The sequence below is a fragment of the Coregonus lavaretus genome, assembly GCF_964263955.1.
Source record: "Coregonus lavaretus genome assembly, chromosome: 25".
Lineage (NCBI taxonomy): Eukaryota > Metazoa > Chordata > Actinopteri > Salmoniformes > Salmonidae > Coregonus > Coregonus lavaretus.
Genome location: NC_140012.1, coordinates 22,604,722 through 22,627,450, shown reverse-complemented (window position 1 = coordinate 22,627,450; position 22,729 = coordinate 22,604,722). Strand labels below are relative to the sequence as shown.

General features: G+C 45.4%; 1 protein-coding gene across 1 annotated transcript in view; it reads left to right on the top strand.

The window, feature by feature from the left end:
- The window catches only part of LOC311101183 (uncharacterized protein), a 60,830-nt gene that overhangs the window by 17,023 nt on the left and 21,078 nt on the right, over positions 1 to 22,729 (top strand). Inside the window, exons 5-24 of the mRNA XM_084142278.1 lie at positions 218 to 792; positions 1,048 to 1,231; positions 1,383 to 1,891; positions 3,717 to 3,845; positions 3,983 to 4,180; positions 4,634 to 4,774; positions 4,914 to 5,174; positions 9,781 to 9,961; positions 10,117 to 10,283; positions 10,601 to 10,759; positions 10,912 to 11,087; positions 11,428 to 11,609; positions 11,849 to 12,073; positions 16,915 to 17,024; positions 17,189 to 17,422; positions 17,648 to 17,762; positions 20,229 to 20,427; positions 20,524 to 20,671; positions 20,867 to 21,044; positions 21,154 to 21,331. Coding sequence (XP_083998404.1) covers positions 218 to 792; positions 1,048 to 1,231; positions 1,383 to 1,891; positions 3,717 to 3,845; positions 3,983 to 4,180; positions 4,634 to 4,774; positions 4,914 to 5,174; positions 9,781 to 9,961; positions 10,117 to 10,283; positions 10,601 to 10,759; positions 10,912 to 11,087; positions 11,428 to 11,609; positions 11,849 to 12,073; positions 16,915 to 17,024; positions 17,189 to 17,422; positions 17,648 to 17,762; positions 20,229 to 20,427; positions 20,524 to 20,671; positions 20,867 to 21,044; positions 21,154 to 21,331 — 4,249 coding nt within the window. The remainder of the gene's footprint in view (positions 1 to 217; positions 793 to 1,047; positions 1,232 to 1,382; positions 1,892 to 3,716; positions 3,846 to 3,982; positions 4,181 to 4,633; positions 4,775 to 4,913; positions 5,175 to 9,780; positions 9,962 to 10,116; positions 10,284 to 10,600; positions 10,760 to 10,911; positions 11,088 to 11,427; positions 11,610 to 11,848; positions 12,074 to 16,914; positions 17,025 to 17,188; positions 17,423 to 17,647; positions 17,763 to 20,228; positions 20,428 to 20,523; positions 20,672 to 20,866; positions 21,045 to 21,153; positions 21,332 to 22,729) is intronic.

The window sequence follows — 22,729 nt, the reverse complement described above, 5'->3', positions numbered from 1 at the left end:
AGGTACTGTGTGTAAGATAACAGTTTGAAATGTCTGAGTCATGAGATTGCTTCACTCTTTTACCAAAGGTCTTATGTTATTACCTGCTATTACACTGCACACTCCACCCAGACTGAGTGATACAAGCATTATCTAAAATGTTCCTTGTGTTTGCATTGATACTGACCTAACTTCCTGTGTGTGTGTGTGTGTGTGTGTGTGTGTGTGTGTGTTTTAGCGATGTCGGAGACTGAGAAGGTCCAGAGGGACATCCTGTCCCTGGTGGAGCAGCACCCAGAGGGAATCCCCCTGAATAAGCTGACGGTGGCCTACAGCCAGAAGTACCACCGCAACCTCACCCTGTCCTCCCTGGGCTTCAGCTCCAAATCTAGCCTGGTGGCCTCTCTGGACGGGGAGCTCTGTGTGGACGGGGACCTAGTCTTCCATAGGACCCATAGAGGAGCTGCTGGAGCTCCAGCACAGGCAGGGGGAGACCAGGTTAATAACATACCCCACAGACCTCGGTCTGGGAAGGACCCACCATCGAGGACCCTCACCCCCAGAGCTGTACCACTGAAAACCCCACCTCCGTCTACTGCCCCGATCAGCTGTGGTTCTGGGTCTGATCCCCTACAACCGGCCCCAGGCTCTTGCTATGGGCATCCCCCAAGCTCGGGGTCCTCCATTGGGGCTACCTGTCCTTCTATTCCCCCCTCTGCTGTCCCTCGCTCCTCCCCTCTCCTCTCCTTCTCCAGCACAGTGAAAGAGAATGAAGAGGTGACTCAGGAAGAGCTACTAGACAGAGTTAGAGAAGTATGTTATTTTTCATGATGTTTTCGTTTTGAAAGTTGTTTCTGTTTTATTATATTATCTCTCTAGGCCGTTGCTGGAAAGATATTATTGTTGTTAGAATTGCCTGGTATAAATAAGGGTTAAAAATCATACTTATTTCTTAAAAACATACTGTTCTCAAATCTGTTGTTCTGAATGTTGCTTTTTGTATTGTAAAGTGGTTGGTGTATTGTTTTGAGTGCACGTTTAAATAAAGCTTGATTGGATGTGATGTAGGTGATAAAGGTGTACCCCCCTGCCGCCACAACCGTCGTCCAGCTACAGAACGGCTACTTCCTGCGCTTTGGGAAGCCACTTCCTCTCCAGCAGTACAGGTCTCTGTACGACAACCATGAGAAACGACCTGCAGCACCCTGCTCAGCTGTAGACCAGGGAAAGACCGGAGCAGAGAAACCAGCAGGTAGAGAGACCATCATAACTCATAATGTTAAGAAGTTGTAGCTGAGCAGCTGCCATGCTGGCTGGTTCAATATTGACTGTATATGTTGAAATGACCTTGCAATTGAACTGTTAACTCAGATTTGACCCATTTAACTATCTGTCTCTCTCAGCCACTCCAAAGAAGACCGAGAGTGAGGAACAATCTGCCCCTTCCACACCCCTGAACAACGGATACATACGGGGCCGGGTGCGCTCTAAAACAAGGTCCCCCCTGCTACAAACAACGTCACCAATTCCATCCTCGTCCCCGTTACTCTCCCAGCCCCCCGTCACGCCCCAAACCCCCCAGCCTGGTACCTCCGCGTCGGACTCTGACTTCCCAGCGCTGAAAGCGGAGCTGAGGATGACCAAAGCCCAAGAGCGGAGGCTGCTAGCTGTGGGACAGAGGGAAGGAAACTCCCCTGTCTTCAGAGAGGCCTACCAGGCCCAGCTCAGGGAAGTGCATGGGGCTAACGTGCGAGCTGTGGAGGCGCAGGCTGAGGCTGAGGAGGAGGAGGAGGAAGATGGGATGAGGAGGAGGAGGAGGAAGAAGGCTCTGGATCCTGAGGCGGTGAACAGTCTGGTGGAGGACGTCATACGAGACATCGCAGCCGAGGGAGAACTTGTCACCAGAGAGAAGGTGACAATCTTTCCCCACTCCCCTTATTTACCTGGAATTACAACACACACAAAACACTACAATTTATTTTCAAGAGGCACCACCTAGTGGACACTTTGGGATATTCTGCTGTCACTCCAGCCTCTTTCTCTGCTTCTCAACCTACAGTGAGGAGAAAAAAGTATTTGATCCCCTGCTGATTTTGTATGTTTGCCCACTGACAGACATGATCAGTCTATAATTTTAATGGTAGGTTTATTTGAACAGTGAGAGACAGAATAACAACAACAAAATCCAGAAAAACGCATGTCAAAAATGTTATGCATTCATTTGCATTTTAATGAGGGAAATAAGTATTTGACCCCTCTGCAAAACATGACTTAGTACTTGGTGGCAAAACCCTTGTTGGCAATCACAGAGGTCAGACGTTTCTTGTAGTTGCCCACCAGGTTTGCACACATCTCAGGAGGAATTTTGTCCCACTCCTCTTTGCAGATCTTCTCCAAGTCATTAAGGTTTCTAGCCTGACGTTTGGCAACTCGAACCTTCAGCTCCCTCCACAGATTATCTATGGGATTAAGGTCTGGAGACTGGCTAGGCCACTCCAGGACCTTAATGTGCTTCTTCTTGAGCCACTCCTTTGTTGCCTTGGCTGTGTGTTTTGGGTCATTGTCATGCTGGAATACCCATCCACGACCCATTTTCAATGCCCTGGCTGAGGGAAGGAGGTTCTCACCCAAGATTTGACGGTACATGGCCCCGTCCATCGTCCCTTTGATGCGGTGAAGTTGTCCTGTCCCCTTAGCAGAAAAACACCCCAAAGCATAATGTTTCCACCTCCATGTTTGACGGTGGGGATGGTGTTCTTGGGGTCATAGGCAGCATTCCTCCTCCTCCAAACACGGCGAGTTGAGTTGATGCCAAAGACCTCGATTTTGGTCTCATCTGACCACAACACTTTCACCCAGTTCTCCTCTGAATCATTCAGATGTTCATTGGCAAACTTCAGACGGGCCTGTATATGTGCTTTCTTGAGCAGGGGGACCTTGCGGGCGCTGCAGGATTTCAGTCCTTCACGGCATAGTGTGTTACCAATTGTTTTCTTGGTGACTATGGTCCCAGCTTCCTTGAGATCATTGACAAGATCCTCCCGTGTAGTTCTGGGCTGATTCCTCACCGTTCTCATGATCATTGCAACTCCACGAGGTGAGATCTTGCATGGAGCCCCAGGCCGAGGGAGATTGACAGTTATTTTGTGTTTCTTCCATTTGCGAATAATCGCACCAACTGTTGTCACCTTCTCACCAAGCTGCTTGGCGATGGTCTTGTAGCCCATTCCAGCCTTGTGTAGGTCTACAATCTTGTCCCTGACATCCTTGGAGAGCTCTTTGGTCTTGGCCATGGTGGAGAGTTTGGAATTTGATTGATTGATTGCTTCTGTGGACAGGTGTCTTTTATACAGGTAACAAGCTGAGATTAGGAGCACTCCCTTTAAGAGTGTGCTCCTAATCTCAGCTCGTTACCTGTATAAAAGACACCTGGGTGCCAGAAATCTTTCTGATTGAGAGGGGGTCAAATACTTATTTCCCTCATTTAAAATGCAAATCAATTGATAACATTTTTTTGTTGTTATTCTGTCTCTCACTGTTAAAATAAACCTACCATTAAAATTATAGACTGATCATGTCTTTGTCAGTGAGTGGGCAAACGTACAAAATCAGCAGGGGATCAAATACTTTTTTCCCTCACTGTAGGTCCCAGAGGGCCGTTTTCCAACTTGCCTTTTGTTGTGTTCTTGGGATGGTTTTAACCCCTTCCTCCCTGTCCTGTTCTGTCCTGTGCCCAGGTGATCTCCAGGGTGTGCAGGCTGATGCAGATCCCCTCTCTGGAGGCAGGCAGGATAGACCTCCGCTGGCAGATACCAGCTCTGAATGACCTGCAACGCACCCTTCGAGAGATCAACATGTTCATAGAGGTCAGGATGCTCACACACACACAAAGCACCTGCAACGCACTTTCAAATCAACATGTTCAGTTTGCACACATACGCACGTTCAGTTTTTAAACTGAATAATCGGATCATTAACTGGCGTGTATCCATATCTCTCTCAGTCTGTAGACGCTGTGAATGCGACGTGTACCCTGTATGAGTTGGGTCAGAACCTGGCTGGTCTGAAGAACAAGAAGCGTTTTGAGGAGCTGAACCTGGGGCCGCTGTGTAAACTGCCTCTCATCCATCGCATGTTCAAGATGGACAGCAACACCAAGGACGAGGACATTCACCAAATAGAGACTGTTGACATACTGAGGGTAAGAGAGACATTGAACACATAGATACTGTGGACATATTGAGGGCAAGAGAGACACTCCTAGAGAGACATTCACCAGATAGAGGCTCTTGACTATCTTACTTTGTCATTGTTTCTCTAACTGGGGGCCAGGTATAATTGTCCATTACTTGGAACACCCAGTGTGGGTGGCTGTCTTTTTCATGGTCCTTTGAGCCAGATTTAGGCAAAGCGACAGGCAGAGTAAGGGCTTTGGTAGTATATAAATAAATAGATAAAGATATGTGGCTATTTTTCTTGATTGTTTGTTGTGCTGTATTTTAGGTTGATCTGATTTTGATTAGATTGTGTCTATGAATTGTAAGTGCAGGGCTCCCTTGCGAAAGAGACCCTGAGGTGACTCCCTAATTTAAATAAAGGTAAAAATATATATATATATTGATCGAACAATCTTTTTCCTGTCTCCTCCTTCCAGAGTCTGCGTGTGTTCAGGAGGAAACAGACTAAGCCCAAGGTGGACCTGGCTGAGTTTATGAAGCACCTATCTGACCAGTATAGCTGTGACTCTCCCTACGAACTGGGCATTCGTATACACAGCGTGGGCCTGCCCATAGCCGTAAGTTTTGAGTTTCGCGGAGGTATAAGTTCCAAGTGTTGGAATATGATCAGAGGTTATGAATCTGTATGAATCTCTTATTTGAAATAACATTATTATTGTTGTTATTATATCTCATTCATGTCTCCTCCTCCCCCAGACCTTACAGAAGGCGGTGAGCTCAGAACATGTGTGTATGGAGCGTGCCCGGGAGGCCATCCAGAGGGAGTTGGAGGAGGAGGTGGGGGAGAGGATGAGGAAGATGAAGAGGGGCGTGATGGAGGGAGCACAGGGTCCCGTCCTCTTCTCCTCTTTCGGGAGTGCCGAGCTGAGGAAGAAATACGTTACTATGACTGCAGCCGAGGCCGTGCTCGAGGTCTTCACCAACGCATCTGGGGTCTTCAACCCTAAGATGACCAAGGTGATTGGTTGGTTGATTGATGGATAGGTTAATTAATTGATTAACATATGACGACAAAACAACACTTATGGATGGGGGGTTGGATGTTTTTTGGTTGGGTGGTTGGTTTAATCAGGTGGGTTAGAGCTGGGCGGGAAGCAAAGCCTGCAAACCCTGTAGATGACCAGGGCTGGGGTTCACTATTTTAAACACTCACTTTTAACTAACATTTGCTGTGGCTGCTGTGCTTGTATGATGTTTCTTGCAGAATGCAGCCTTGGTGCACCATGGCTTGGTGTCACTGTTGCGATCCTGTACTCAGTAGGAGTAGGTAAACCCTGTGACGTTGGTGCAGGGTTTTGTGCCATCATTTGCATGAATGCCTCAGAGATGTTGTGGTCAAGTTCGGTCCAGTTTATTTTGCCACTCATTCCTTGTGATGTTGGAGGAGAGTTTTGTGCATACAGTTGCCGGAATGCCTGATAGGCTTTGGTCCAGTCTCTTTTTCGGTCATCCACTGATCTTTTCCTTGCTTGAGCAACAGAGGATTTTTCACATTCCTCAAAAACGTGCATTTTGGCAGCTGATGCAGCCATCTCAGCTTCCATTTCCAAGAATTCCCTTTTTGCCTTTAATTGGGTTTCTTCCATATCAAGGGCATGTCTATTTTCCAAAGCTTTAGCTTTCAAAGCAGCGTGCTCAGCCTGTGCTTTCATTCTAGCACTGGATGCCCTTGACCTTGTGCTGGATGCACATTCCTTTTTTGATACAACAGAGACACTGTCATCTGGACCAATGACACTTTGCAGGTGGGAATTACCTTTCACTTGATCAAGAAATTCCTTAAAGCAATAGTTTTGGTTCATACCAATCGGCATGATCAGACTCTCTTTCCTCTTCAGGCAACATTTTATGCACAGCCACATGCAGTTCCATAAAGTCAGCCAATAAACCATTGAACACCTCAACATTAGTACTGACAACTTCAACATTTTCGCCACCATCCATCAATGCTTGAATTGCATTCTTCTTCTTAATTAACGTTGCAAGCTTCCATCGTCGGGCGCCAATCAACTTGTACAACTTTTTCTCATCCAGCTCATTCAGACCTTCAGAATGAGGATCCGACATTTCCATTCACTATTTTCAGTTCCACACTTCAATATCAACAGTGCATTTCCAATAGCGCCTAATGAACCCATTCACAGTTGAATAGCTTGCGACGTTTGCTTCCAAAACAGACGCATCAAACATTTCCAAACCAACAATCACAAAAGAGCAGATTAGCTTGCACATTGTACCGGTATTGTACTCAGTCTTTAATTTCATTATCTTTTTGTGGTTTTTACCCCCTTTTTCTCCCCAATTTTGGGATTACGATCTTGTTTCATTGCTGCAACTCCCCAACGGGCTCGGGAGAGGTGAAGGTCAAGTCATGCGTCCTCCATAACATGACCCGCCAAGCCACGCTTCTTAACACCCGCCCGCTTAACCCGGAAGCCAGCTACACCAATGTGTCGGAGGAAACACTGTTCAACTGACGACCGAAGTCAGCCTGCAGGCACCCGGCCCGCCACAAGGAGTCGCTAGAGCGCGATGAGCCAAGTAAGGCCTCCCCGGCCAAACTCTCCCCTAACCCGGACAACGCCAATTGTGCGCCACCCTATGGGACTCCCGGTCACGGCTGGTAATGACACAGCCTGGGACACCCCAGTCTGTAGTGATGCCGCAACACTGCGATACAGTGCCTTAGACCGCTGCGCCACTCGGGAGGCCACTCACTGTCTTTTTCGTCAGCGCTGCTTCGCTCCAAGTGGCTTGATAAATCTATTAAGTGTGGAACTCCATTTAAATCCATGGCAATTGCACTTGTCACTAATGCCTTTTCACTGACTTCTGTAGGTGCCTCCTCAGTCGGCTTGTGGTTTTTCTTATCCATTTCAAAGTATAACAAACTGGGGTTCTTGCTCATACAGTGCATTCGGAAAGTATTCAGACCCCTTGACTTTTTCCTCATTTTGTTACGTTACAGCCTTATTCTAAAATTGATTTAAATAAAACATTTTCCTCATCAATCTACATACAATACCCCATAATGACAAAATATAAAACAAATACCTTATTTACGTAAGTATTCATACCCTTTGCTATGAGACTCGAAATTGAGCTAAGGTGCATCCTGTTTCCATTGATCATCCTTGATGTTTCTACAACTTGATTGGAGTCCACCTGTGGTAAATTCAATTGATTGGACATGATTTGGAAAGACACACACCTGTCTATATAAGGTCCCACAGTTGACCGTGCATGTCAGAGCAAAAACCAAGCCATGAGGTCGAAGGAATTGTCTGTAGAGCTCCGAGACAGGATTGTGTCGAGGTACACTTCCCCAAACATTTCTGCAGCATTGAAGGTCCCCAAGAACACAGTGGCCTCCATCATTCTTAAATGGAAGACATTTGGAACCACCAAGACTCTTCCTAGAGCTGGCCTCCCAGCCAAACTGAGCAATCGGGGGAGAAGGGCCTCTTGGTCAGGGAGGTGACCAAGAACCCGATGGTCACTCTGACAGCACTCCAGCGTTCCTCTGTGGAGATGTTAGAACCTTCCAGAAGGACAACCATCTCTGCAGCATTCCACCAATCAGGCCTTTATGGTAGAATGGCCAGATGGAAGCCACTCCTCAGTAAAAGGCACATGATAGCCCACTTGGAGTTTGCCAAAAGGCACCTAAAGGACTCTGACCATGAGAAACAAGACTCTGGTCTAATGAAACCAAGATTGAACTCTTTCGCCTGAATGCCAAGCGTCACGTCTGGAGGAAACCTGGCACCATCCCTACGGTGAAGCATGGTGGTGGCAACATCATGCTGTGTGGAGGTTTTTCAGCGGCAGGGACTGGGAGACTAGTCAGGATCAAGGGAAAGATGAACGGAGCAAAGTACAGAGATCCTTGATGAACCTGCTCCAGAGCGCTCAGGACCTCAGACTGGGGCGAAGGTTCACCTTCCAACAGGACAACAACCCTAAGCACACAGCCAAGACAACGCAGGAGTGGCTTCGGGACAAGTCTCTGAATGTCCTTGAGTGGCCCAGTCAGAGCCCGGACATGAACCCGATCAAACATCTCTGGAGAGACCTGAAAATAGCTGTGCAGTGACGCTCCCCATCCAATCTGACAGAGCTTGAGAGGATCTGCAGAGAAGAATGGGAGAAACTCCCCAAATACAGGTGTGCCAAGCTTGTAGCATCATACCCAAGAAGACTTGAGACTGTAATCGCTGCCAAAGGTGCTTCAATAAAGTACTGAGTAAAGGGTCGAAATACTTATGTTATCAGTTTTCATTTTTAATAAATTTGCAAACATTTCTAAAAACCTGTTTTTGCTTTGTCATTATGGGGTATGTGTTTAGATTGAGGGGGGGGAAAAAACAATTTAATCAATTTTAGAATAAGGCTGTAACGTAACATAATGTGAAAAAAGTCAAGGGGTCTGAATACTTTCCGAATGGATTGTATGTCCCCTTGTGAGACATCCAAAGCACAGTCCTTAGCTTTTGAAAAAGGCAACTTTATCCTTGTTTGCCTGTGTTTCAACTTCTGGCAGAGATCCAATGCATGAACACTATCACAGAAAATGCAGTGTTTCTTAAAAACACCTAAAGTGTTGTCCTCTTGCTTTTTAAAAACTTAAATGTAGCGGCTTTCGAATAGCCGTGGGAAAACCAGTTGCAAGATTTGAGACGCACATCCAACATCCAATAGAAAGTCAAGAATCCAATGGCTTGATGAATAAAACTTAAAACGTTTTATATGTAGAATCCAAAATGATAAGTGCAAGGTAAACAAAGGTTCCAATATTCAATTTAAACTAAAAAAATCAAGGTAAGACATATGTGCGTTTCAAATCTTGCAACTGGTTTTAAGTTACTCAAAATGGAGCAATATGACCAAATAATCAAATATTTGCATAACCAAAGAAACTGACTCCAACAGTTACAAATGTTTAGATTTCTAAAGGTCAAACTCTGACCCTAGAATCCCTCCTCCCTAAATCTAGCAGAAACCTCATTAACCTTCTCTCTATTACCCCTCAGGAGGCTGCTCTGATCCCTCTGTCTCTGCTAGGGGACTTTGTGTAAAACTTGTCTGGAATTTAGCTGGTTATCCCCCATGACATGTCACACCATGCCCTGGCTTTTATTTGACACTGGGTGATAATTCCACTAAGCCCCTGCTTCGGTCCACGAGCAAGAGGGGCCGAGTAAGAGAGAGGTGGATCACAGTCAGATGAGTGTGTGAACGACTGTGCCTCTTCTCCGCTTATTAAGGAAATGTCACCGTAAGTAATAATTGCTAATTGGCTAATCCTAAACAAGCCAGAGGAAACGGTTGTTAGTGAACAAAACGCTGGCTGGCTGACCGGTTTTAGCTGTAGCTGTTTCAGCCTGAGGCTGGTATGCTTTGTTGAATATGTTCCACTGTCACATCACATTTTTCCGGCCCACAAATGTAATTTGACAAACAAATCTGCCCACACTGTCTTATTTAGGATGATGTCTTGCGTCTGAGGTTTACTCTAATGCCGTAATGTGACTGACGGAGTGTGCTGTCATTTCCTGTCTAGTCGGTGCAGGACTTCATGCTGCTGGTGTCAGCTGACCGTCTGGCCAGGGCCTTGTTCCAGCTGGCTATCTGTGGGGGGTCGCTGGCCGCCCCTCAGGACCTGGTGCCCAAAGAGAAGCCAGCCAGACCCACTCAGGAGAGGAGAGCTGAGGAGAAAACACAGGCTACACCACCCAGCGAAGGTAGCTGCTAACATCATTCATTATCAGTGTCTCACTCCGTTTCAATGATAAGATTAAGTGTAGGTTGGGGATCTTGAAATTGTTAAAAAGTCCTATCATATGACAGTGAATGTACAACAAGGACCTTTGTGTTTGCATGTACGTGTGTGTCTCAGCCGCAGTCAAGCAGATCCTGAAGGAGAACCTGTCCAATCACAGCTCTGCATTCACCCTGGCCCATGTGGCGTCTCTGGAGAGGAAGTTAGCCAAGCACTTCCAGGTCACAGAGTTCACCTCTCTGGAGCAGGGCTCATTCCTGGAGTTCCTGGTCAAACAGGCTCAGGTAACATAAACGACTTATCTTCTAATCTTTCTGTCTGTTCAATCACTCTCCTGTTCTACTCCTCTCCCGTCACCCCTCTTCCTTCAGTGGTCATGAGGGAAAAGAGGCGAGGAGAGGAACCATTCTAGAGTGCATTTGTGCGTCCCAAATAGCACCATATTCCCTATATATAGTGCACTACTTTTGCCTGTGCTCTGGTCAAAAGTAGTGCACTAAATAGTAGTGCACTAAATACGGAATAGGGTGTGATTTCGGACAGAGCCTGATACTCCTCATGCTGTATTGATGAATCCATCTTCTCCTCTGTCTGTGTGCAGGTCCTGCAGGAGACAGTAGGTGGCGCTGTGGTCGTGGGCAGTAGTAGTGGTGGAGGTCAGGACTGGCAGGGCCAGGGCTGTGGCTTCAGACCCAGCAGACAAGATGTGTTTGAGTTCATCAAACAGTGTGGCACTACAGCAGCCAACGAACCAGACGGGGTGAGTGAGACGCGGGGTCACGCTCGCACACACACACCACACACTCCTATTGATTACTATGATGGAAAAAGTACATAAATAAAAAAACTTCTAAATGTCTGTACTGATAATGTTTGTTGATCTCTCGATCTCTGTGGGTGTGTTTCTCCCAGCTGTCCCACATCGAGTGGTGTCTGAGAGCCCACTACGGGGTGAGGGACAGTCGAGACCTGGGGCTGGGACCTCTTAGGACCTTGGTGGGACTGGTGCAGCGCCAGAGAGAGCTCAGTCTGGGAGGAGGGCTCAGCCAGGTCCGCTACGAGGCAGCTCTACTCCCCAGAGACACCAGGTAAGAGGGTGTGTCCCAAATGGCACTCTATTCCCTATATAGTGCACTATCCCTCCACTATGTAGGGAATAGGGTATCATTTGGGGAAAAAAACAGACTCACACCTCTCTTACAGTACAGAGGAACTTTGGTGGCAGATTGGGTGTATGGCCTTTAATTGGACTGATCTAATCAAATGTCAATCTCCTTTTCACTCATCTCTCACCCCTGTTCACTCTTTCTTTTTCTCTCACTCCTTCCATGCTCTATTACTCTACCCCTTCTCTCCCTCTCTTCCCCCTCTCTCTCTCCCTCTCTTCCCCCTCTCTCTTGCTCTCTCTCTCTGTCTGTCTGTCCCCAGTAGCAGTAGTATAGGTGAGGCCCAGCAGACGGTGGGTATCCTAGGGGAGGTATCTCAGACCCAGGCCTTGTCCTGTCTCTTCTCCTGCCCTCTACTGGATGAGCTGGGTCAGTGGAGCCAGTGGGAGCTGGTCTTCAGGCCCCGCCACGGACCCCTTAAGGACTTCATTGACAGGAATGCTGGTAGGAACCATACACAGCAATTACAAATTGACCTCCTATCACCTACAGTCTTAGACAGGGGTTGTAGAGTTGCCGATAGTAATGTATCTGTTAAAGGCCAATAATGTTTGATCATGTTGGTGGGCTTATATACAGACATTTCGTTTCTTGTGTTTTTTTGTTCTAAATTGAAAATTGATCATAATTGATCAAATTGATCATAATAAATATACATGACATGTCCATCTGTTGTGGGGAAGCGAGCACAGACCTGTCAGCGTTGGAGGTGTCCCCAGGCGTTCTCCTGCGGGTCACCACCTGTACAGGGGACAAGCTCTTCTCCCAGGCAGCCATGACCCTTGACCCCGTAGGCACAGCCGGACACCTGGTCTCCATGGTGGTGGCTGATGGGATAGCCAACACCCCCACCGCCCTCCTGGCCAATCACATGGAGAGCTCTCTGGCAGCGGCGGTAGCGAAGGAAGGTAAGAATGCGATGGGGAACTTGATATCGTGATTATTTGCATCAATCCAAACTGCTTCATGAGCGCTACAGAAACATTGCTAACCAAAAAAAGGTATCTTGCTGCTGTGCACTGGCATTAAATTAACTACACCCAAAAATCTAGTTTTTACCAGACCTCAAAAGTGGTCTCCTGATGTGGTTTAAGCATTGTTGTGGACTTAGAACATCCAATTATGTTGTTTTTCTATGAAAAAGTGTGATTTCCAGGGCTTAACATTCAAGTAAATTTGGCACACCGGGCCAGTACCACTACTGTCCCGAATGAGAAGATTACTGGCCCAAGATCAAATTGTATTTGTCACATGCGCCGAATACAACAGGTGTAGATCTTACAGTGAAATGCTTACTTACAAGCCCTTAACCAACAATGCAGTGTTAAGAAAATATTGACTAAATAAAATAAAAAAGTAACATAATAACAATAACTAGGCTATATACAGGGGGTACCGGCACTGAGTCAATGTGTGGGGGTACAGGTTGTCGAGGTAATTTGTACATGTAGGTAGGGGTGAAGTGACTATGCATAGATAATAAACAGCGAGTAGCAGCACTGTAAAAACAAAAGAGGGGGGGGGGGGTCATTTGATTAATTATCGCTTGGGTGTTGAAGCTGTTAAGGAGCCTTTTGGACCTAGACTTGGCGCTCCGATACCGCTTGCAGTGCGGTAGCAGAGAGAACAGTCTATGACTTGAATGACTGGAGTCTTTGACAATTTTTTGGGCCTTCCTCTGACACCGCCTAGTATATAGGTCCTGGTTGGCAGGAAGCTTGGCCCCAGTGAAACAGATGCCTCACGGGTCCTCAACTGGCAGCTTCATTAAATAGTACCCGCAAAACACCAGTCTCAACGTCAACAGTGAAGAGGCGACTCCGGGATGCTGACCTTCTAGGCAGAGTTGCAAAGAAAAAGCCATATCTCAGACTGGCCAATAAAAAGAAAAGATTAAGATGGGCATTCTGAGATATGGATTTTTCTTTGCAACTCTGAAGGTCAGCATCCCGGAGTCGCCTCTTCACTGTTGACGTTGAGACTGGTGTTCTGCGGGTACTATTTAATGAAGCTGCCTCCCACACCTCTTTCTATTCTGGTTAGAGCCAGTTTGCGCTGTTCTGTGAAGGGAGTAGTACACAGCGATGTACGAGATCTTCAGTTTCTTGGCAATTTCTCGCATGGAATAGCCTTCATTTCTCAGAACAAGAATAGACTGATGAGTTTCAGAAGAAAGTTATTTGTTTCTGGCCATTTTGAGCCTGTAATCGAACCCACAATTGCTGATGCTCCAGATACTCAACTAGTCTCAAGAAGGCCAGTTTTATTGCTTCTTTAATCAGCACAACAGTTTTCAGCTGTGCTAACATAATTGCAAAAGGGTTTTCTAATGATCAATTAGCCTTTTAAAATGAAACTTGGATTAGAAAACACAACGTGCCATTGGAACAAAGGACTGATGGTTGCTGATAATGGGCCTCTGTACGCCTATGTAGATATTCCATTAAAAATCAGCCCATTCCAGCTACAATAGCCATTAACAATGTCTACACTGTATTTCCGATCAATTTGATGTCATTTTAATGGACAAAAAAATTGCTTTTCTTTCGAAAACAAGGACATTTCTAAGTGACTCCAAACTTTTGAACGGTAGTGTGTGTGTGTGTGTGTGTGTGTGTGTGTGTGTGTGTATATATATATATGAGGGAAAAAAGTATTTGATCCCCTGCTGATTTTGTACGTTTGCCCACTGACAAAGACATGGTCAGTCTATAATTTTAATGGTATGTTTATTTGAACAGTGAGAGACAGAATAACAACAACAAAATCCAGAAAAACGCATGTCAAAAATGTTATAAATTGATTTGCATTTTAATGAGGGAAATAAGTATTTGACCCCCTCTCAATCAGAAAGATTTCTGACTCCCAGGTGTCTTTTATACAGGTAACGAGCTGAGATTAGGAGCACACTCTTAAAGGGAGTGCTCCTAATCTCAGCTTGTTACCTGTATAAAAGACACCTGTCCACAGAAGCAATCAATCAATCAGATTCCAAACTCTCCACCATGGCCAAGACCAAAGATCTCTCCAAGGATGTCAGGGACAAGATTGTAGACCTACACAAGGCTGGAATGGGCTACAAGACCATCACCAAGCAGCTTGGTGAGAAGGTGACAAGAGTTGGTGCGATTACTCGCAAATGGAAGAAACACAAAATAACTGTCAATCTCCCTCGGCCTGGGGCTCCATGCAAGATCTCACCTTGTGGAGTTGCAATGATCATGAGTACGGTGAGGAATCAGCCCAGAACTACACGGGAGGATCTTGTCAATGATCTCAAGGCAGCTGGGACCATAGTCACCAAGAAAACAATTGGTAACACACTACGCCGTGAAGGACTGAAATCCTGCAGCGCCCGCAAGGTCCCCCTGCTCAAGAAAGCACATATACAGGCCCGTCTGAAGTTTGCCAATGAACATCTGAATGATTCAGAGGAGAACTGGGTGAAAGTGTTGTGGTCCGATGAGACCAAAATCGAGCTCTTTGCCATCAACTCAACTCGCCGTGTTTGGAGGAGGAGGACTGCTGCCTATGACCCCAAGAACACCATCCCCACCGTCAAACATGGAGGTGGAAACATTATGCTTTGGGGGTATTTTTCTGCTAAGGGGACAGGACAACATTACAGCATCAAAGGGACGATGGACGGGGCCATGTATCGTCAAATCTTGGGTGAGAACCTCCTTCCCTCAGCCAGGGCATGGCAAAATGGGTTGTGGATGGGTATTCCAGCATGACAATGACCCAAAACACACGGCCAAGGCAACAAAGGAGTGGCTCAAGAAGAAGCACATTAAGGTCCTGGAGTGGCCTAGCCAGTCTCCAGACCTTAATCCCGTAGAAAATCTGTGGAGGGAGCTGAAGGTTCGAATTGCCAAATGTCAGCCTCGAAACCTTAATGACTTGGAGAAGATCTGCAAAGAGGAGTTGGACAAAATGTGTGCAAACCTGGTGGCCAATTACAAGAAACGTCTGATCTCTGTGATTGCCAACAAGGGTTTTGCCACCAAGTACTAAGTCATAATAATAATAATAATATGCCATTTAGCAGACGCTTTTATCCAAAGCGACTTAGTCATGCGTGCATACATTTTGTGTATGGGTGGTCCCGGGGATCGAACCCACTACCTTGGCGTTACAAGCGCCGTGCTCTACCAGCTGAGCTACAGAGGACCACAAATCACAGAGGACCACAAATCAATTTAAAGGAAATGCTACCAGATACTAATTTAGTGTATGTACATTTCTAACCCACTGGGAATGTGATGAACATTTCTAACCCACTGGGAATGTGATGAAGGACCACAAGTCATGTTTTGCAGAGGAGTCAAATACTTATTTCCCTCATTTAAAATGCAAATCAATTTATAACATTTTTGACATGCATTTTTCTGGATTTTTTTGTTGTTATTCTGTCTCTTGCTGTTCAAATAAACCTACCATTAAAATTATAGACTGATCATGTCTTTGTCAGTGGGCAAACGTACAAAATCAGCAGGGGATCATATAATTGTTTCCCTCACTGTGTGTGTGTGTGTATATATGCATATAGTTGAAGTCGGAAGTTTACATAAACTTAGGTAGGAGTCATTAAAACTCGTTTTTCAACCACTCCACAAATTTCTTGCTAACAAACTATAGTTTTGGCAAGTCGGTTAGGACATCTACTTCGTGCATTACACAAGTAATTTTTCCAACAATTGTTTAGACAGATTATTTCACTTAATTCACTGTATCACAATTCTAGTGGGTCAGAAGTTTACATACACTAAATTGACTGTGATGATGTCATGGCTTTAGAAGCTTCTGATAGGTTAATTGACATAATTTGAGTCAATTGGGGGTGTACCTGTGGATGTATTTCAAGGCCTACCTTCAAACTCAGTGCCTCTTTGCTTGACATCATAGGAAAATCAAAATCAAGACCTCAGAAATAAAATTGTAGACCTCCACAAGTCTGGTTCATCATTTGGAGCAATTTCCAAATGCCTGAAGGTACCACGTTCATCTGTACAAACAATAGTATGCAAGTATAAACACCATGGGACCACGCAGCCATCATACCGCTCAGGAAGATGAACATACTTTGGTGCGTGGGGGTGCTTTGCTGCAGGAAGGACTGGTGCACTTCACAAAATAGATGGCATCATGAGGAAGGAAAATTATGTGGATATATTGAAGCAACATCTCAAGACATCAGTCAGGAAGTTAAAGCTTGGTCGCAAATGGGTCTTCCAAATGGACAATGACCCCAAGCATACTTCCAAAGTTGTGGCAAAATGGCTTAAGGACAACAAAGTCAAGGTATTGGAGTGGCCATCACAAAGCCCTGACCTCAATCCTATAGAACATTTGTGGGCAGAACTGAAAAAGCGTGTGCGAGCAAGGAGGCCTACGAACCTGACTCAGTTACACCAGCTCTGTCAGGAGGAATGGGCCAAAATTCACCCAACTTATTGTGGGAAGCTTGTGGAAGGCTACCCGACACGTTTGACCCAAGTTAAACAATTTAAAGGAAATGCTACCAGATACTAATTTAGTGTATGTACATTTCTAACCCACTGGGAATGTGATGAAAGAAATAAAAGCTGAAATAAATCATTCTCTCTGCTATTTCACATTCTTAAAATAAAGTACAGGGAATTTTTACTAGGATTTAATGTCAGGAATTGTGAAAAACTGAGTTTGAATGTATTTGGCTAAGGTGTATGTAAACTTCCGACTTCAACTGTATATGATGTTTCTTCAGATCTGTCACGGGCTGAGGAGGACGGGTCATGTTTCAGCTCTGTGGCTCTCTTCCTCCTGGACTGTCTGATCCGCATCCCCACCAGAACCTGCCGGGCCCTGCTGCAACAGGTCAGCAGTCAAGTGACAGGTTGCGTCTGAAATGGCATCTATTCCTTATCTAGTGCATTACTTTTGACCAGGGCCCATAGGGATCCCTACAGTTCATATTCAAAACCAGCCATTAGTGGAAAGAAGTTCGGTAATCAATTTGGACCTGTATAACCTCCCTTTAGGTGTTTCTGGAGCCCTTCTCCCGGGTGCTGGGTGGCCAGGCCAAGTCTAAAGCGGTGCTGCTGTCTACAGCCCGGTCCAACCTGCGCCACCTCAACTGTCTGCACCAGCTGGGCATCGTGCTTGGCATCACAGACTGGGTCAAGGACTACCACACCAAGCTCAGCGCACCACAGAACCAGGACCTAAACCAGAGTCAGAACCAGGACCAAACACCACCAGCCGACCAGACAAAGGTCAGAACAGGGGAGATTACCATCAGTGATGGGGGTCAATTCAGTTTTTAATTATTTAAGTCCAGGAAGTGAATTTAAAACGATTTCATGAATTGAAAATTGTCCATTGTTTTTTTTATTTATCCATAGCTGTTTGGTTTTTATACAGTCTAAAGCTCCACTTTGTTGCTTTGTAAAAAATCTTCCCCTCTCGCTCTTTCTTATCTTATCCTATCCTATCTCCAGCCTGCTCTTGTGGATTCTTTGAACAGAAGTCTCTCTCAGACTCTCAGTGAGGATGAGGAGTTCCCAGAGGACTGCAGCTCTGACTCCTCCCACCCCACCCAGCCACAGCATGCAGGTGAGGAGAGCACAAGAGCATTATGGGTAATGTAGTCAGGAAGGGTGTGAATGTTTAAACAACATTGGGATTGTTAATTTTTAGAAAAATCCCTAACCGAATTTTTTTTAACTGCACTGTGATTTTAATTTTGTTATCACAAAACTACCACAAACAGGCCCCGATCATCATCATAAAGGGTTTTTGTTATTTACACATACCTAATGCAACAATGCTGTAACGTAAGTAGGAGGAGATATGCATCTTTCAAATGTTTTGGCCGATATAATGCGCTCCGCACGTAATTGTCGTTAACAGTTGGAAAAATGGCAGCTTGTGAGACAGGGAAGTGACTGCAGAGAAAGTCCTGTATGGCAATACTTTGAGAAGTTAAATGAGAAGGTGATGAAATGCAAACTTTGCGAGGGAGAATTGAGCTACAGTGGCGGTCATGGGCAATGCTGAAAGGGATGACCCAACCTTTTTGCTAGCAGCAGTGCGATAAGGAACAGAGTTTCGAAAATCACAGCGCTGATTTCAGAAGTGATTGCAGTTGATATGCAGCAATTGTCAATGGTAGAGGATGTGGGCTTCAATACCGTAATGGCATATCTAAAACCAGACTACAAGATGCCTTGTCGAAAAACCGTGACGGCCCTGATGGAGAAATTGTACAATGATTGCTCTGCAAGTGCAAGTACAAAGCACGAGCTCTCGAACACCATACGTGGCGTAAACAACAGATTGCTGGACATCTATGAACACGCTGTTGAACATCATTGCAACGAGCCATCACATTAATGAGAAGTGGGACATGAAGTACGTACTGACAACTGAGAACATGGAGGAGAGGCACACAACAGAGAACCATATTAATACCATCGTTGCTGAGTGAGTGGGGGACAGCAGTAAAGTGAGCGCCGTCTGGTAGGGGTTTCCACTAGTTACCACAGCCACAAGGTCAAAATATTGGCTATATTGTAAAAACTTCTGAAAACAAAGATTTATATTTTTGGTCTTAATTTAAGGTTAGAGTTAGGTATAAGGTTGGAATTAGGGTTAGGTTTAAAATCACATTTCAAGAAAATACATTGTGGGAAAACATTTACATTTACAGAATAGGCAGGCTTTATTACTGTATTTCCTAAGAGTCTAAGCCGTGGGGTGGGGAGGGGGGTTCTAAGCTGACATATGGAATTGTTTTAAGATGGCCATAACATGGTTCATTTAGCAATTTTATTTAGATTTTTAGGACCCCTTTAGGTATCCCCCAAAAATACTTAAATTTTTTTTTATACATCTCTATCGTAAACTGACAGATTTTGATGGGGATTTTTTTATTATCTTACTTAGATTGACGCACCGGTGTGTCAATCGACTCTAGGGGGTTATGGTGACGACCAGGACTGCGGTAGATTCAACTGCATTGCCCCCTAGCGGTCATACGCAGAACTGCATCTGAATTGTGAATTAATGTCATTTCATGATTTAAAAAATTTACAAAAAACATTAAAACAATGAACAAATGGCAGTTTAAAGGAGGGGTTGGAACCAGTTAAGGGAACAGAACCGAAAACCGGAAAATTACTAAATATTTAAAGGAACAGAAATGGAACCTGGAATGAGTGTTCATTGAATGTTCATTTCTCTACCATAAACCGCCTTCAACGTAATTTTTTTTTGAATTTGGCAGTACGTCCAACTGGCCTCAACCGCAGACCACGTGTATGGCATTGTGTAGGCGAGCGGTTTGCTGATGTCAACGTTGTGAACAGAGTGCCCCATGGTGGCAGTGGGACTATGGTATGGGCATGCATAAGCTTGGGACAATGAACACAATTGCATTTTATCTATGGCAATTGAAATACACAGAGATACCGTGAAGAGATCCTGAGGCCCATTGTCGTGCCATTCATCCGCCGCCATCACCTCCATGTTTCAGCATGATAATGTACGACTCCCATGTCGCAAGGATCTGTACACAATTCCTGGAAGCTGAAAATGGCCCAGTTTTTCCATGGTCTGCATACTCACCATACATTTCACCCATTGAGCATGTTTGGGATGCTCTGGATCGATGTGTACGACAGCGTGTTCCTGTTCCCACCAATAACCAGCAACTCCGCACAGCCATTGAAGAGGAGTGGGACAACATTCCACAGGCCACAATCAACAGCCTGATCAACTCTATGCGAAGGAGATGTCATGCTGCATGAGGCAAATGGTGGTCACACCAGATACTGACTGGTTTTCTGATCCACACCCCTTTTTTATTTATTTTTTCAAACCGGATCAGAACTTTATTTTGCTGGGCGGAACAGTGGAACGAAAAACAAAAAAAATAGTTGTTCTGTTCAGAACTAAACATTTGAAAAAATTATATTTCGGTTCCAGGCCCTGGTTTAAACATTAAGATACATGTTAAATTTGTTACATCCCTAGTAGTCAAGTACAGTCAGAGATTTCTAACAGATCTTCGTCCTACAGGTGGCTGGGATGAAGACGGTGATGAAGATGAGTTGTATGAGCTGATCTTGGAGACACACGGAGACACACACACCGAGAGAGACGGAGAGGAAGACTGGGAGGAAGGGCAGTCATTGGCTGAGCCTGTGAAAGCGGACAATGCTGATAGCCAATCAGAGAGCAGAGTGGATTGCCACCGGGCCATAATTGATGACATCAGGTTTGTCTTTAACCGCCTTTATACTGCCTAATGTATAAAATGATACAATACATGAATAGAAACACTAACCTGGTCTCACAATGCTGTCTGTTACAGGAAGAGTGAGTTTGGTATAGGAGTAGAGATGAATGAGGAGGGTCAGAGGTTGATGACTGTTCACCAGGAGAGGCTGGGGCGCAGTCTGGACCGACTGTCCACTGAACTCTACAGTAAAGACACACACTTTGTACTGGAACTCATACAGGTGACTGACTCTCTCCTCTGTCTCCCTCTCTCGCTTTCGTGTCTCTCTCCCTCTCTCTCCTTCTCTCCTCTGTCTTGCTTTATCCCTTTATATCTCTCGCTCTATCTCTCTGCCTGAGCTCATCCAGGTGTTTTGAGATCTACTCTATGCAATGCACTTACATAGAATGTGCTTTCTTTATTGTGCTATTCACAGAATGCTGATGATAACAGTTACCCGACTGAGGAGGGCCCTGTCCCTGCACTGGCCTTTGTTGTGGAGAAAGACTGTGTGACTGTCCTCAACAATGAGACGGGCTTCCAGGAGAAAAACATCCGGGCCATCTGTGACGTGGGCCGCAGCACCAAGGGCAAACACAAATACGGATACATAGGTAACAGCTAAAAGAGTTTGAAACCCTATAGGTAACCTATCGAAGACTAGATCTTAGGTGCACCAAAGTATTTTCTCAACTGTTTCTCCATGTCTTTCTCCTTCCTTAGGTCAGAAGGGTATAGGTTTTAAATCTGTGTTCAAGGTGACTGACTGTCCTGAGATCCACTCCAACGGGTTCCATCTGTGCTTCGACAAGACCAGTGGCCCCATGGGATACATCCTGCCACACTGGGTCGACGACGAGAGACCTCTCAACACACACCTGGCCGACCACACACATACCAGGTTAGTGGTGGCATCACACACACACCTGGCTGACGACACACATACCAGGTTAGTGGTGGCATCACACACATCTGGCTGACGACACACATACCAGGTAAGTGGTGGCATCACACACACATCTAGCTGACGACACACATACCAGGTAAGTGGTGGCATCACACACACATCTAGCTGACGACACACATACCAGGTTAGTGGTGGCATCACACACACATCTGGCTGACGACACACATACCAGGTTAGTGGTGGCATCACACACACATCTGGCTGACGACACACATACCAGGTTAGTGGTGGCATCACACACACATCTGGCTGACGACACACATACCAGGTTAGTGGTGGCATCACACACACATCTAGCTGACGACACACATACCAGGTTAGTGGTGGCATCACACACACATCTGGCTGACGACACACATAGCAGGTTAGTGGTGGCATCACACACATCTGGCTGACGACACACATACCAGGTTAGTGGTGGCATCACACACACATCTGGCTGACGACACACATACCAGGTTAGTGGTGGCATCACACACATACAACAAACTGACTACACACACACACACACACACACCTGGCCGACAACACACACGCACCAGGTGAGTCTAATGACATAATCTAAAACTAGGTAAAACACACACACGCCTGAGTGACAACACATACCCACACCAGGTGTGTCTAGTAGTAACAACTCAATTGTATTTGTCACATGCACTTAATACAACAGATGTAGACATTACTGTGAAATTCTTACTTACGAGCTCTTTCCCAACAATGCAGAGTCAAAAAGTTTGGAAAATTTGCAAATAAGAAAAAAAGGAAATAGTAACATCATAAAATAACAGTAACGAGGCTGTATACAAGGAGCACCGGCACCGAGTCAATGTGCAGGGGTACAAGGTAGTTAAGGTAATTGAGGTAATATGTACATGTAGGTAGGGGTAAAAGTGACTAGGCAATCAGGATAGATAATAAACTAGTAGCAGAGTGTGAAAGCGTGTGTGTGGCGTCAACGTGCATGTGTGCTCCGCGTATGTTGTGTGTGTGTAGGAGTGTCAGTGCAGTATGTGTGAGTGTGTGGGTGGGTAGAGTCCAGCGAGTGTGCATACAGCCAGTGCAAGAATGTCAATGCACATGCGGCTATTCTGTGTTGAGCGGTTAACAAAGAAACAGGCACTGCTATATGCTTAATTTAGTTATTTATGCAACTTTAGTTGTGATACAAACGTTAGGCTACATGTTTAGATTTTTAATACATTCTAAAGCTGCATGATGCAACTCTAATGATTTGATAAAAGTCGCATGAAAGGCATGAGTTCTGCTCTGTTTCTTGCACAGGCTGCATTCACAATTTGACAAGCACTTGATAATATTCTCACTCATCAGACT